Source organism: Adelges cooleyi, unplaced genomic scaffold (assembly GCF_023614345.1).
Source record: "Adelges cooleyi isolate 19-005CV unplaced genomic scaffold, UGA_ACOO_1.1 ACOO_flye_CR_arks_rails_tigmint_CR_PRNA_265, whole genome shotgun sequence".
Lineage (NCBI taxonomy): Eukaryota > Metazoa > Arthropoda > Insecta > Hemiptera > Adelgidae > Adelges > Adelges cooleyi.
In genome coordinates, this window is record NW_026095932.1 from 1,853 (window position 1) to 17,499 (window position 15,647).

The window sequence follows — 15,647 nt, forward strand, 5'->3', positions numbered from 1 at the left end:
TTTTGAGGACCATCCTAACACAGTAAACGTATAACAAATGAATCAAAACACATTCGAATTAACACAGTAAGGCCAATGATAAAAACCATGATATTAATTAAAATTAAAGTGATGTAGGCATAATATTTCAATGTAATTGGCCGGAGATCTAGACGTTCTTCTAATGCCCTAAACTTTTAAAAAATATTTATCTTCAATAAAAAGTTGTTCTAAATATGTATTAATCCATCATATTAGTTGTTTATTAAGGTTGTATACCTTTTAGGGCGCAATGTTGTTTTAAAATGGAAATGATATCTCCTCCGATTTACAGGATATATCCTATTAGTACTACAATCACACTGTTGATTTGTAATTCGAGGACTTGGATTATTTGTAGACCAAAAGTTAGATCTTATTGTAGTCCTTATGGTTGCTGTTGTTCGCTTATACTTCATGCTACGAGGTCGCGTAAGTTGGTAGCGACCAAAGTGCATCGTATTCCGAGTTATAGCCTTGGAGTTGTCTCCTTTCGTAACGTGGAGTATGATTATTGGTAGTGTAAACTGTGTGCTTAAAGTTGTTCTAATAAAGGTTGGAGCTCTAGTTGTTGTTAGTGGCTTAGTTGTTGCTATCGTGGTCATTTTAGTCGATGGTGGTAGTGGAACGGAATTCTTAAAAATGATTGTACCAATAGTTGGTCTATTAAACGTTGATGATATTTCAGTTACATTTCTGGCCATTATTAATTGTATAGTTATCCAAAATAATTTGGCCGAATTCCTATATGTTGTGGAAATTCTGTTAATTATTGTTGGTTCATAAATCACTTTCGTAGTCCTTGATGGAGATGAAATAGCCCTGTTATAAGTTCTAGCCATTCTTATTATTACTTCAGTCGTTGCTAATGGTGTCATAATTTTCAATATTTTATTTTTCTTTCTGAAAATGTTTAATTGTGAATTTATCACTGATTGGGATGCGTTATTGTAGAAAGTAGCTGATAATGGTGTAGTTGTATGTACAAGTTTGGTAAAATAAGTGGGAATCATGTCAAGTTTTAAAAATTGTGGGTATTGTAAGACAGCAGTGCTTTTGGTAGCTGTTATTAATGGGGTAGTTGATTTTACAAATGTGGTGAAAAAAGTGGTAATCCTATCAGGCTTTATTGGTTGTGTTGATTGTGAGCCAATAGGGCTGTAAGTAGTTTTTAATGGCGTAGTTTTTTGTATAAGTGTGGTGGAAGAAATGGTAATCCTATCGGGTTTTATTGGTTGTGTTGATCGTGAAACAATAGGGCTGTAAGTAGTTTTTAATGGGATAGTTGTTTGTACCAGTGTGGTGGAAGAAGTGGGAACTCTGTCAGTTGTCAATGGTTTTGTTGATTTTGAAACAGTAGTGCTGGTAGTAGTTGTTAATGGAGTAGTTGTTTGTACGAGTCTGGTGAAATAAGTGGTAATCCTATTGGGTTTTATTGGTTCTGTTGATCGTGAACCAATAGAACTGTATGTAGTTTTTAATGGGGTAGTTGTTTTTACAATTGTGGTGGAAGAAGTGGTAATCCTATCGGGTTTTATTGGTTGTGTTGATCGTGAAAAAATAGGGCTATACGTAGTTTTTAATGGGGGAGTTGTTTGTATAAGTCTGGTTGAAGAAGTGGAAACTCTGACAGTTGTCAATGATTTTGTTGATTGTGAAACAGTAGTACTGGTAGTAGTTGTTAATGGGGTAGTTGTTTTTACAAGTGTAGTGGAAGAGGTGGTAATCCTATCGGGTTTTATTGGTTGTGTTGATCGTGAACCAATTGGGCTGTACGTAGTTTTTAATGGGTAGTTGTTTGTATAAGTCTGGTGGAAGAAGTGGGAACTCTGTCAGTTGTCAATGGTTTTGTTGATTGTGAAACAGTAATTCTAGTAGTAGTTGTTAATAGGATAGTTGTTTTTACAAGTGTGGTGGAAGAAGTGGTAATCCTATCGGGTTTTATTGGTTGTGTTGATCGTGAAAAAATAGGGCTATACGTAGTTTTTAATGGGGGAGTTGTTTGTATAAGTGTGGTTGAAGAAGTGGGAACTCTGTCAGTTGTCAATGGTTTTGTTGATTGTGAAACAGTAATTCTAGTACTAGTTGTTAATGGGATAGTTGTTTTTACAGGTGTGGTGGAAGAAGTGGTAATCCTATCGGGTTTTATTGGTTGTGTTGATCGTGAAAAAATAGGACTATACGTAGTTTTTAATGGGGGAGTTGTTTGTATAAGTCTGGTTGAAGAAGTGGAAACTCTGACAGTTGTCAATGGTTTTGTTGGTTGTGAAACAGTAGTACTGGTAGTAGTTGTTAATGGGGTAGTTGTTTTTTCAAGTGTAGTGGAAGAGGTGGTAATCCTATCGGGTTTTATTGGTTGTGTTGATCGTGAACCAATTGGGCTGTACGTAGTTTTTAATGGGGTAGTTGTTTGTATAAATCTAGTGGAAGAAGTGGGAACTCTGTCAGTTGTCAATGGTTTTGTTGATTGTGAAACAATAGTACTAGTAGTAGTTGATAATGGGATAGTTGTTTTTACAAGTGTGGTGGAAGAAGTGGTAATCCTATCGGGTTTTATTGGTTGTGTTGATTGTGAACCAATAGAACTGTATGTAGTTTTTAATGGGGTAGTTGTTTTTACAATTGTGGTGGAAGAAGTGGTAATCCTATCGGGTTTTATTGGTTGTGTTGATCGTGAAAAAATAGGGCTATACGTACTTTTTAATGGGGGAGTTGTTTGTATAAGTCTGGTTGAAGAAGTGGAAACTCTGACAGTTGTTAATGGTTTTGTTGATTGTGAAACAATAGTACTGGTAGTAGTTGTTAATGGGGTAGTTGTTTTTACAAGTGTAGTGGAAGAGGTGGTAATCCTATCGGGTTTTATTGGTTGTGTTGATCGTGAAACATTAGGGCTGTAAGTAGTTTTTAATGGGGTAGTTGTTTGTATAAATCTAGTGGAAGAAGTGGGAACTCTGTCAGTTGTAAATGGTTTTGTTGATTGTGAAACAATAGTACTAGTAGTAGTTGTTAAGGGGGTAGTGGTTTGTACATGTGTAGTGGAAGAAGTGGGAAATCTGTCAGTTGACAATGGTTTTGTTGATTGTGAAACAGAAGTACTGGTAGTAACTGTTAATGGGGTAGTTGTTTGTACAAGTGTGGTAGAAGAAGTGGTAATACTGTCAGGTTTTATTGGTTGTGTCGTTTGTGAAACAATAGGGCTGTAAGTAGTTTTTAATGGGGTAGTTTTTTGTACAAGTGTGGCGGAAGAAGTAGGAATTCTGTCAGTTGTCAATGCTTTTGTTGATTGTGAAATAGTAGTGCTAGTAGTAGCTGTTAATGGGGTAGTTATTTGTACAAGTGTGGTAGTAGAAGTAGTAATACTGTCAGATTTTACTGATTGTGTAGATTGTGAAACAGTAGTGCGGTTAGTAGCTGATAATATGGGTGTCGTTTCTACAATTGTGGTAGATAAAGTGGTAATATTGTCAGGTTTTATGGATTGAGAATCAGTAGTGCTGTGAGTAGCTGTTAATGAAGTTGTTGTTTTTACAAGTGTGGTGGAAGAAGTGGTGTTCTTGTCAGGTTTTATTGATTGTGTAGATTGTGAATCAGTAGTGCTGGTAGTAGCTGATAATGGAGTAGTTGTTTCTACAAGTGTGGTGGAAGAAGTGGTATTCTTGTCAGGTTTTACTGATTGTGTAGATTGTGAATCCGTAGTGCTGGTAGTAGCTGTTAATGGGGTAGTTGTTTCTACAAGTCTGGTGGATGAAGTGGTATTCTTGTCAGGTTTTATTGATTGTGAATCAGTAGTGCTGTATGTAGTTGTTAATGGAGTAGTTGTTTCTACAAGTGTGGTGGAAGAAGTGGAGTTCTTGTCAGGTTTTATTGATTGTGTAGATTGTGAATCAGTAGAGCTGGTAGTAGCTGTTAATGTGGTAGTTGTTTCTACAAGTGTGGTGGAAGAAGTGTTAGTCGTATCTGTCTGTGAAGTTGTATTTTTTTTAGAAGCGGTTGGAGGAGAAATATTTTCGTTTGTGTTTGTCGATGGCAGTTTGGTGTGAACAGATGATTTGGTTTGTGTAGTTGGTTTTTCAGTCGGTCCTGGTTTTGTATTTTGAGGGGTAAAAACAGAATTGGTAACTGGAGGAGTTTTGTTAGGGATGCCTTTAGTTGTCGTAAATATATTAGACGCTCCTTTCTTTGATGATCGTGGCTCCTTGTTTTTAATTAAAAACATTGACGATATACTGCGACCATTAGCATATAAAAAACTACTGAAAATATAACAATTAAAACTTGTTAGTATACATTATATACTATAGTAAATATTAGTAATTTATTTACTTACTCATTTGTGGTTATTGAGTAAATTGTCAACCCTATCCATAATATTATGAATGCTATCCATAGTTTTATAGCTAGACTTATACATGTTATAGAATTCTGAAACAAATTAAATTATTTTATACTATTTTTACTCGACTAAAATAGTGTGAACTTATTATCCTCATCCTTCCTTCAACCAACTTCTTTGGGTTTCTTGAAATATTATAGTGTATTATAGTAAAGTATAAAGCATCGAGCGATAAAAAAAAATCGGTTTTGTTTTAATTTATACGTATTTTATAAACACTGTTCGTTGAAATTATTATTTATTTAACTTTAATTTTTGGCAAGTGAATTTTTGATGCGGAGCTGTGAAGGTACTTTTTTTACAATAATGTATTTGTTTTTTTTTTGTGTCTAGAACGACATTTTTTTTAAGCCCCTGAACCTATTCCTTTATTTAGCTTTAATATTGATTAAAAGTCGTATCTGTAAGATATCTTATTTTTTTTAATTATTGAGAAAACCAACATATACTTTAGATATTGTTTAAGTTAATATTACTTATGTCTGCAACTTTTTAAAAAATAGTTTTATTAGATCATTGTATGAGATTTTCTTTAGACATAAAACTACCGTTTAACCAAAAAATTCATAAACCCTTTCCTGTAGAAGGAGTGGAACACTTTTCTTTTTTTCGTTTTTTAAGTGAAGATTTAGTGTTAAGGTAAAAATATTAGACTGAAAGGTAAATATAGAAAGGAGCTATTACATAATATGCACTTTTCTAAGAAAGCCGTTGTCAACTTTTTTTTTTTTATAACTATTAAATACATTAAAAGATTACAGATTTCACAAAATTTTTCAGCACATACGACGTATACATTTTATAAATACTTATATCATTCTAATATTTATAAGTTAATGTATAATAAATACTGAATAAATTATACTGAAGATTACCTTAATTGATTAAAGAAAACAATAGTAGGTAATTAGGAATAAAGATTGGTATTTGTTATTTAACTACTATTTATAGTTAAGAAATAATTATTAAATATATCAAAGATTAATTGGGCTACTATTATGGATATTAAAGACATTTTCTTCCATGAATAGTCAGAATTTCAATTGAATTTTTAAATTAGAAGTTAATAATTATTTTTTTAAAACACCACCTATGTAGAGCGTGTATTTCATTGATATCGACCCCCTCTCAAGCGGCCATGTTTTTGTCTCTTATCTCTAATTTGGTATCTCTCATATCTTATATCTAATCTGATATCTCTATTTTTATGTTTAATTTAGTGTCTCTAATATCTTATCCCTAATACATTATCTCTATATTTATCTTTAATCTATTTTTCTAGGGATCTCTACTTTTTTTGTTTATTGATAAAAATTTATACTTAATACTAAGTAAAAATATACCAATATAAAAGGTAATTTTTGTGAGAACAACGAATATTCAGAGTGATGCACCTTATATGAGAGCACATGTCTTACTACTAAACAAAAAGTATGTAAGTACGTATATCCAAATAACTATACTACTTGAACGATTTTTGTGCTTTCATTAATTGTAGTTACTTAGTAATGCTAAGAAATACTAACTGATCCAAATAGCACTATTAACCACGTTGTTGCTATTAGAATATGGACACCTGTGGATGCCATGGAAAACTCTGTAAAATTAAAAATTAATATATTAAACTTGTAGGTATATTAAATATTATTTGTATTGAATCACCAATAACTTTACTATTGATACCGTGTACTAACCTAACGTCCTTATATAGTATACAATGTTGGCACTACTGAGAACGGTTATTTATTAGGAAGTAAAATATTGGCAATATTTGTCGAAAATTGGGTCTACGATAAAAGTTTAAGTATATCAATTGGTTAATTAATAGTATTTGGATATTGGTCTCCAAATATTATTTTTGTTTACTTATTTATGAGCTTAGTTTTTATATAAAACTGGACTTCACGGGAAAAATTCACATTTTAAATATCTTTTTAATAATTAAGTTTTTTTCTATTAAAAAAATATGAGTGAGTAAAATATAAGTAGCCACCGAACAATTTATTTTTCTATTTGTTTAATGTAATCATCAACTATTATATTTTATTATTCACATACCTAAATAAAATTAAAGGTACCTATTTATAAAAATAAGCGTAAGGACTATTATTGAATCCTATTTTAGTATGAGTATGTGGATAACACTTTTACATAAATAACTCACCTAAATTCTCCGGATTATCAAAAATTATTCTTGACAGAATAAGTAGTGCGCCTGCTGATAATTGCTGCAACATAAAAAATTGTTTTTTTGTTATAGTCGTAATAATAAAGCTATTAAATAATAAACCAACACATCAGAGTTAAATAAAAAGAATAATAAACCGTAAACATAGAAAATGTTATAAGTACTATTAAAACATTTCAATAGTATAACTAATTCTAGTAAAATAATTATATTTACAGTTGAAAACTGTGTTTAAAACATATGTATACATGAAATAATCAGTACCAGGGTTTTTATGTTATAGTATCTTATTTTTTTTAGGTTTAACGTGTAATATATTTACAAAAAAAACTTGCCAAAAATATGCCACCAAACATCATAACCAGGCCCTGTACTGCGATTAAAGTTGACATTATTGTTTGTTTTTAATTCATAGGTAACTGATCAAATAAAGTGTATAGACACAAATAAAGTCAAAGCTTGTGTATGTATACACTCAATAAAAAAATAGGTAAAAAATAAACAAAGCATTACTAAGGAAAAACGTATGGTAAATTTTAATCTCAGCTGATCCACATAGTACCGGGGAGAAAGATGATAGCTTGCTCGTAATCTTACATGCACTAGTCCAGTTATATCGGCGTCATATAACAAAGATTAGTGTATCAATACCACATCAGGCGCTATGATGTGAATAATGAAAACGGAGAATTATGAGTGGTTTGCCACAAAGACCTAAAACTTGTCTTCAGTACTAATGAAAAGAGAACGTTCTGTTCAGCAAGGTGACTGAAGGAGTAAACCACAGACCTGAGCTTAATACCTGACCAACCACAGTGGAACTAAGTACAGTCTAAACCAGTACATTTTAATCCAAGCCCAGTTTAAACCAGCGCTGTATAAATCAGTACAGAAGAAGTTATGATGGTTCATATCAATTATGAAATCTGAATTTGATTTAATCACAATCAAACGCTTCGATGCGATTTTGGAAATAGTAAGAATCCAGCATAGTATAAACCGGCACAGTCTAAACCAAGCACAGTCCGAACCAAGCACACTTCAAACCAAGTACAGTCTAAACAAGTTCAGTGTAAGCTAGCACAGTCCAAACTAAACATAGTCCGAATCAAGCATATTTCAAACCAGCACAGTAAAAATTTACCGAAGTGGGGTCCAGTATCCTAGATTCGCATCGAAGCATTTTCTTGAATGTGATTTTTTAGTAACTGCATCTACTGACTATTTTTGTTTTTAGTATATTTTTTAAAACATTTTTGGTTATAATGTACTAGGCAGATGTCTTATACCTTACAGAGTAGTGAAAGGATATATTATTATGGTAGGTAAAGACTGATCTGATTGTGTCTAATGGTGTTTCAACTCTATTATATTAACCTATTGTTATGTGAGTTTTTATACGAGCTACAAGATTTAAGACTGGTAAATATTTATAGAAATGTCTGTCATAATATGCTAAATTATGCAGAACTAGTTGAGGTATATTATTCCGTTCTTGTAGAGCTGTGATTTCTTTCTGTGCTTGGTTCGGACTTTGTTTGGTTTGGACTGTACTGTTTGAAGTGCGCGTTGATAAAACCACAATCAGATTTAATAACTGAAATTAAATATTTTAATCCAGCTATTTTTTTTTCACCTAACCTAATAACACACGGGTTCGCGGTTAATCTATGACTAAAATCATAATGTATAAATAAACAATTATGGATAATATTCTAACTTTTTTTATTCCATTTGATTTTTAAAGACTGGTGACTTTGAATATAGTTGACACTTGGCACACTTTTTTCCATGTTGTAAAATCTAGTTTTAATTCATAAATGGCAGTGTAATATTTTAATTAAATACAAATGAAAAACAACACTATTATTATTGATACACGTAGAATGTTAATTAAATATTTTATTATAATTTTGTTAAATGATAATTTAAAGAGATTCTGAAAATGATTATTTATTTTTAATAAATGTAATTTTGCTATTTGCAATCAAAACACAATATGAACACCAATTAATAGCCTTTTGTCAAATCATTTTTGTTATAAAATGCTTTTTGATTTAATATCATGAAATTTCTAATTATAAATCAATTAGTTCTGTAACAAACAGAATAGTCTATACAACTTCAAATACTAGATTGGTTACCTCAATCCAGACTTAAGTCGAGGAAACCAATATAGAATAATACACATCAGAGTGTTAATCACTCCGAATAATGGTGAAAATCATTCTCAGATCACTACCAAGTTCCACAAGTACATGGTTAGAAGCCCTCTAAAGAACAAAATTAAATAAAAAATAAGTCATGAATTGATGACTAACTCAAATTATTGGATAACATATTAATGTTTCAAATATGGCAGATATAATGATAATCGATATGATTTGACCGTACTTTAAGAATTATTTGATTCCCCAGTTTGCTGATAATTGTAAAAAACTTGTAGTAATAAATGATTGGCTTCCAAAAAAAAAAAAAACAGTTTTTGTTTCCACGGTAAAAAAAATAGCGACATTAATTTTCTAGGAAATTTTCTTCTTGGGATATTTTCTCCAAGAACAGGATGACTTCATCTCCTAAGGCAATCGTTCAAGGTAAAAATAACGTTAAAGCGGACGATAAAAAAACAGTTTCTAACCGTCGGTTTTGTTTTTGTCAACGCAAAAGTCGTAGAAAATTTCAATAAGAGCAAACTGGCTTTTGTGCAGACCATTGCAGACCTGGCAATCAAACCGGCGTACATAGAATGTCTTCGCAAACACGGCGTTATCGCGATGGCAAAGCCGTTGGTGGGCGACCCGAACACGACAGTCAGGACGAACGCGGTCCTGTTTTTATCCCGAATGATCGGCCACAGTGAATCGTGTGCCATGGAAGTTTTAAGCTCTTCCGTCACGTTAGGGCGCGTTTTCGATTGCGTCGCTAAAGAAAACGTGAGTTTAAAATAAAAAAAATCAGATCAGACTACGATTGCTTCCTCTCAGACTCGGCTATTCGAACAAGGCGTAACAAAACAAAAATACCTACGAATAACTTGTTTAGCGTCCATATCAAGTTTATTATGATTCACACCGTCTCTTGCTATTGGGGTATTCCAATAGCAAATGTTAGCTGGGAAATCCCTACAGAAATACTTAGCAAGGAAAACCCCAAATATTTATTACTATTTTCTCGATATGTTTGTATACCGATTCTAGTATTTTTAGCACATAATCATTCCTCCACTTATGATTCAATTTTAAAAAAATGTAAATTTTGACATTATACTACCAATTTTACATCCAGCATTTTATATCCGAACAAATCTAATTGTCGATATTAATTCTTTTTAAAGATGGATTACTCAAAGTATTGTGCGCTAAATTTTAAAATTTTTGTTAATTTGTAGAAATACTATAAAAAAAACTGCATGGATTTTATTCGGAACATTTGTAAGTACAATGAGGATTTCACTAAAATTGTATTGACGTCCGGAGGACTGGACGCCATTTTAGTTTGTATGGACGATTTCGATGTGCTCGTCAGAGAATTTGCATTGCAAGCTATCGCATCGGTAGCACGTCATGGTCCTGACCTTTCGACGCAATTAGTCAATGCAGGTATTTTCTATCTTCACCAGTTAATCATAGTAGTCTCAGATTATTAAAATACTTATGTAAATATCTGTGAACAGTTAATATTATAATGATTATCCAGGACACGCAAATTTACAATGAATAATATAGTACGAGTATGTACATTTCAAAAGCAAATCAATTGAAAAAAATGACTCTTTTAACATATTTTGTAATTGTAAAAAAGAATAGATAATCCTAACAAATGTAAAAATTAAAAAAATATTGCAATATTATTTTTCAACTGTTAACAAATTACTTGAGTTTTTCTTAAAAATTAACTAGATTCGGCTTAATCCGAAATGCATAAAACAAGAACTCGTCTCGTTTGGTCTTTTCAAAATTCTGAAACTTATCCGTTTTCAAATTCACTTATTAATAGCTTAGCGGACCTTGCAGTCTCACCTACAATATTTCTCCACGTTTTCTTGTCATGTGCTGTATCAAATTATATAGATGTGTGCGTCTTGTTAGACTTTAGGAACGAAAAACAGAAAAATCATATCATATTTTACACATCATACTTTTCCCCAATCTGAAGGAATGGTTCCCATTCTGATTACACTATATTTCAGGTTTAGTGCCTCAAATTTTGTTGTGCTTGAAAGAGCAGCCGACCACATTGAAAATTGCTTCGTTAGCCGCTCTAGACCGAATCGCCAAACACAACGCGGACTTGGCCCAAACGATCGTGACCGCTTCTGAGCTACCGTACATTGTATGCCTGTTGTCGTCGACCCATACGAACATTAAAGTTCAGGTATTAACCTTAATAATGTGAATTCGTCGATTGTAGTAAATTTGGATTCAAATAAAGTCTACTAAAAAATCACAGAGAGGAGCGTTGGCTCTCATCAGGGATATCGTCAGACACTGTTTGAGCTTGTCGGAGAACGCGATCGAAGCAGACTTGTTTCCTACGATATTGGTGTTGATGGGTAGTCCGGACGAGTTGGTTCGCAACGAAGCTGCAAAAGTTGTCGGTGAAATGGTTAAACAAAGCGTTCAAGTGAGTGATTGTGATTTAAAACTAAACATTTCCTGGAAAAACCACGTTTTTTATTTAAAAAATTACATATATTTTTGCCAATATTTAACTAAAATAATGTTGGTTATTTAGGTCTTAAAGACTAAATAGGAAATATAATTATGATTATTGAAGTTTCTGGTTTCTAAAGGACATTTGAGGACAAAAACAATACATTTTAAATAACGATGAAAAAAACGTTGAACAATTATTTGTAATTTATAGATCATGATTTGTCAGAAACATATTATTTTGAATGTAGCAACATTTTTGAGCAATTCCAACTCATACCATTAATCGTGAAAAAATTCTTAATTTATTTAAAAATAGTCACAATAAATATTCAGCCCAGTGATTTAAATTTAATATTTGAATTCAATATAATTTATGCTAACCAAATGTTGTCACATCTCAAGTCTCAACAAGCATTTTTTATTATTATTAATACTGTACTTAAAATAAGCCCGTTAGGTTGTTATGAGCTCTAATATATCTTTGCTGAACTACAATGAATTAGGCTATTATAATTTTTTCTTTGAATTTATAAGTAAATTATTAAAAAATAATGTATTACGTATTTTAATTACTTGATCATTTATTCTAAAATTTGTTAAAAACCAAAAAGAAGAAAAGGTTATTTTAAAAAATTTTAATTTTAATTTCTTGTTTAATAAATAGATTTCCCAATTGGTAGTCAACGCTGGAGGAATAGCCGCCCTGATGAACGTTATTAAGCTCAGTAAAGAACATTGCTGTCTTCCGGCCGTGATAGCTATTGGTTATATCGCTATCTCGTCACCTTTGCTCGCTTCTGTCATCATTCAGTCAGACGTAAGACAACGTGTATTATTTTCAAATTAGTAAGACGCACAAAAGTTTTTGATAGCATTTATCATCTCATAGGTGTTGCTTCCGCTCAACGGTATTTTAGAAAACGACGACGACGAATTCCTCAAAGCCGGTGTGATATGGGCGCTAGGACTGATAGGCAAACACAGTTGTGAACATTCAAGAGCAGTATGCACCACGGGCAACGTGGTTTGCATCATGACAGAAGTAGGTAAACCTTTACTTACCACAAGCACAGTTAATAATATATACCTTGTAGATACTTAAGTCTACTAAATCTGGAGCCGAAATCCGACTGAAGACCGAAGTCACAATGAAACTATTGCTGTGTAAATGCGACGATTTAGTGACGTTAAATACTTTGTTAACGGATTCAACTCCTATGGAAATAGTCATATGCGTCTTGGAACAATTTTTAAAAGTATTAACAGCTTTGTTTAATTCACTATCGTCAATTTATCGTTAGTTAGTTCACTGCTACTGGAAGAGTGTCAGAAACTAAGAACATTACTCTCCAAACTTCTCTAGTAGACATGTTGGAGGTAGCTTTCTTTGAGTGGTTAGATGTTATTTTGTATCCGAGGTTAGGTTAGGTTATGTCATTGCAGATATTATGGAATAAGGTAACAATATACCAGAAACACTTTCATATACAAGTCATTGAGAGATGAAAAACTACGTGAATTTTAGAGTTAAGTTCTTAAACAAATATCAGAATTGGGAAATAAGAACTAACGTCGAACTATACCAGTTGTACAAAATATAAGATGTGGTCCAATTCATCAGAGGAACAAAGATAGAATACGCAGACCATTTATGGAAGTATGTTGAAAGAGGCAATGATAGATGTGATGAGGGGAAAGAGACCAAAGTAAAGACCTTAAAGACATGTCAGAGAATTACTGTATAGAAGACATTGGAGCAGACTGGGAGCTGGCTTATGATAAAGAGCGATAGAAGGAAATAATTTTGGCGGCTAAAAACCTAAATAGCTCGTAAAGCCTAAAAAAAAAGTTACTACAACTGATAGATTTAGGAATAGCCACAGATATTATAGGCAGTTTTGAAGAGGAAAAGTGTCCAACAATGTATGTGAAAAAAATAAAGGATACCGTATGAAGAAGCAAAGACTAGTGTTTTGAATGTGTATGCTGTGTAATAAAATAATTTACTGTTCAAGTAAGGGATAATCAAGAATCAGTGTAAGGCCTATATTTGTATTCTTAGTAATGGATAAACTTATGAATAGTTATATCATCTATGAAATATTTATTTAAAAAAAAATCTATAGACAAATAATAAGAGTATACTAATTTATATATGTATTGTTAGATTTTACCAACGAACGCTAAGGCGAGACGAAGTTTTATTCTAGACGGTCATCTTAAAAGAATCCAGCAATATAGTCCAGCTCCTGATACGGAAATGTACAAAATACTGCAAGGAATAAATTGCTGTTTCCCAGAAGACATTGTACAGTAAGTGCAGTGCGCTGTCATTTGATACATTTTTAATTAATAACCACGTATACTATGTAGAAGAGCTACTGGAGATTTCCCTGAATCGGTAATGCAAACCGTAGACAAGTATCAACCGAAGAGCAATTGCGTGTTTTATAGTCGTCATCCGAAAAGTAATGAACTTAATAATTCTGACAATTCGTCTCATGAAGAGGAAGCAACATTTGAATAATGTGTAATGAAAAATTAACTTTAAATCAAAGTCATGGTTTCGTTTCTTGTACAATATTTGTCCTTCTACTATTTAAGTATAAACCAAATTTATTAATAGAGTTTACTCTAGTTTATTTATATAATTAAATGTCAATATTGAGTTAGTATAAATTGATATGTCGAGCAACTCAACATTTGTGAATTCTTTGTCAATCAAGCAGAAAAAACCATTAAACCTAACATTTCTACTCATTCACCATTAAAAGTTGGAAAGCTCCAAGAAAACCTTAAGAAATAATTTTTTCATAAATAAAGCTGTACCCAGAACGTTTCTTTTAAATACATTGGTACTTTGGTGGATCAAAAGTAGAAAAAATAAAATCCTTCGCCTTTAAAACTGGGAAAACCATAAAAAATTAGACCAGTTTTTCAACCTGAAACTTAAAACTTGCTATAACTAACCGAAAAACTGTCCGATCGAGAAGAAATTTTTACAGAATATATATACTAACCAGTCCAAAAAAATACTTTAAACCAAATTTAAAAAAAAAAATATTTTATTGAAAATATTCAATATTGCTCTGAGGGGGGGGGGGGGGTTAAAAAAACAGTACACAAATAACTTCTCTTTTGAAATGAATTTTTATAATTATTTTGCCTGTCTCTGATAATATATTAATTAATACAAATTAATAATTTTGGCTAAATGTTTACGTACGAACACAACTTTCTCCAACGGCAGAATAGGAAAAAATGAAACCAATGTGATGTTTCAATGTAATAATTTATTACAATCCAATAGTTATTGAAAAGAAATAATAATAATAGATAGACAATAGTTATTATTGTGTAATCAGTTATGTGTACATATGTTTAAACAGTTTACAGTAAAGTAGCTAAGTATATAAAATTGTTGTAAATTCGTATTTTTAATATCAGAATAGGTATGCAGCGTTTGAGCATCTAATAGTAGACAAAAGTCAAAACAGTACAAAACATTAAACACTTAATAATTAAAATATTAATAATACAATTATTATTTATTATACTTATTTACTTCAGGCTCTAAATTACTTCAGAGAGTAACATTGTAACAATTATACAAAAAATACCTAGATATACCATATTACTTATTCACAATTTTTTTTTGCTGTGGGGGGTTTGACCCCCCCCCCCTAAAGTACGTCACTGAGTACATATTGTTTTTAAAATAAACTGTGTAATGCCTGAAATTCGATCAAATTGCTTATAGGTTTTTTTTCTACATAAAATGTCTGTTATTTAAAAATGATTTCACTTAATATAAAATTGGATATTTCACCTATTTTTGGAGTTACAGATTTAAGAGCCTCTGCACTAGAGGTTTTTTTTTTATAGAAAACAACCAGTTTTAGATCCATCAAAACCTATTATGCTTGCTTTGATTTTTTATACTACAGACAGCAAACATACCGACATGTAACACGTTTATAGCAAGCCCGTCTGTGAATTGTGAAGTGATCTTATCTCATTGACATTTATTTCAATTTATTATCTTGGACCATCAACAGTAATGTATGCTATTTAGATTGTAGGTGATCACAATTGGACAGTCAGTATTATTGTACTTATATCATAGTCTGTATGCATCGAATAGATAAATTCCAGTCGTTTGAAATCAAGAAATATTTTTAGTTGTCGTGGATTTTATAAATGCTATATTTACACATTGCTACATGGTAAATGTCAATATAGGCTTTCCTACATTTCAAAATTGATAGTTTCATTCAAACTAACACCTGCAAGAGGTTTATGATTACAATATGGAAGCAGTGTTAATACAGCAATCTCATTTATAAAAAAAACAGTATAACATTACACATACAAATTTTAGTTTTAATACGTT

The 15,647-nt window shown here is 31.7% G+C and overlaps 2 protein-coding genes across 2 annotated transcripts; one reads left to right on the forward strand and one right to left on the reverse strand.

The window, feature by feature from the left end:
- Positions 1 to 1,004: 1,004 nt before the first annotated feature.
- Positions 1,005 to 4,234, reverse strand: LOC126837642 (mucin-5AC-like; the record flags this gene model as incomplete). Its single annotated transcript, XM_050571579.1, has 2 exons — positions 1,925 to 4,234; positions 1,005 to 1,847 (listed from the first exon to the last, which is right to left on the reverse strand). Coding segments are annotated over exons 1-2 (3,153 nt in total), but the record flags the coding sequence as incomplete, so codon positions are not given.
- A 5,208-nt stretch (positions 4,235 to 9,442) lies between these two features.
- On the forward strand, positions 9,443 to 13,781 carry LOC126837644 (sperm-associated antigen 6-like). Its single transcript, XM_050571580.1, has 7 exons — positions 9,443 to 9,532; positions 10,827 to 10,973; positions 11,049 to 11,222; positions 11,919 to 12,071; positions 12,144 to 12,296; positions 13,422 to 13,567; positions 13,628 to 13,781. Exons 1-7 carry the CDS (start codon positions 9,443 to 9,445, stop codon positions 13,779 to 13,781), a joined length of 1,017 nt encoding a protein of 338 aa, XP_050427537.1.
- The last annotated feature ends 1,866 nt before the right edge of the window (positions 13,782 to 15,647 follow it).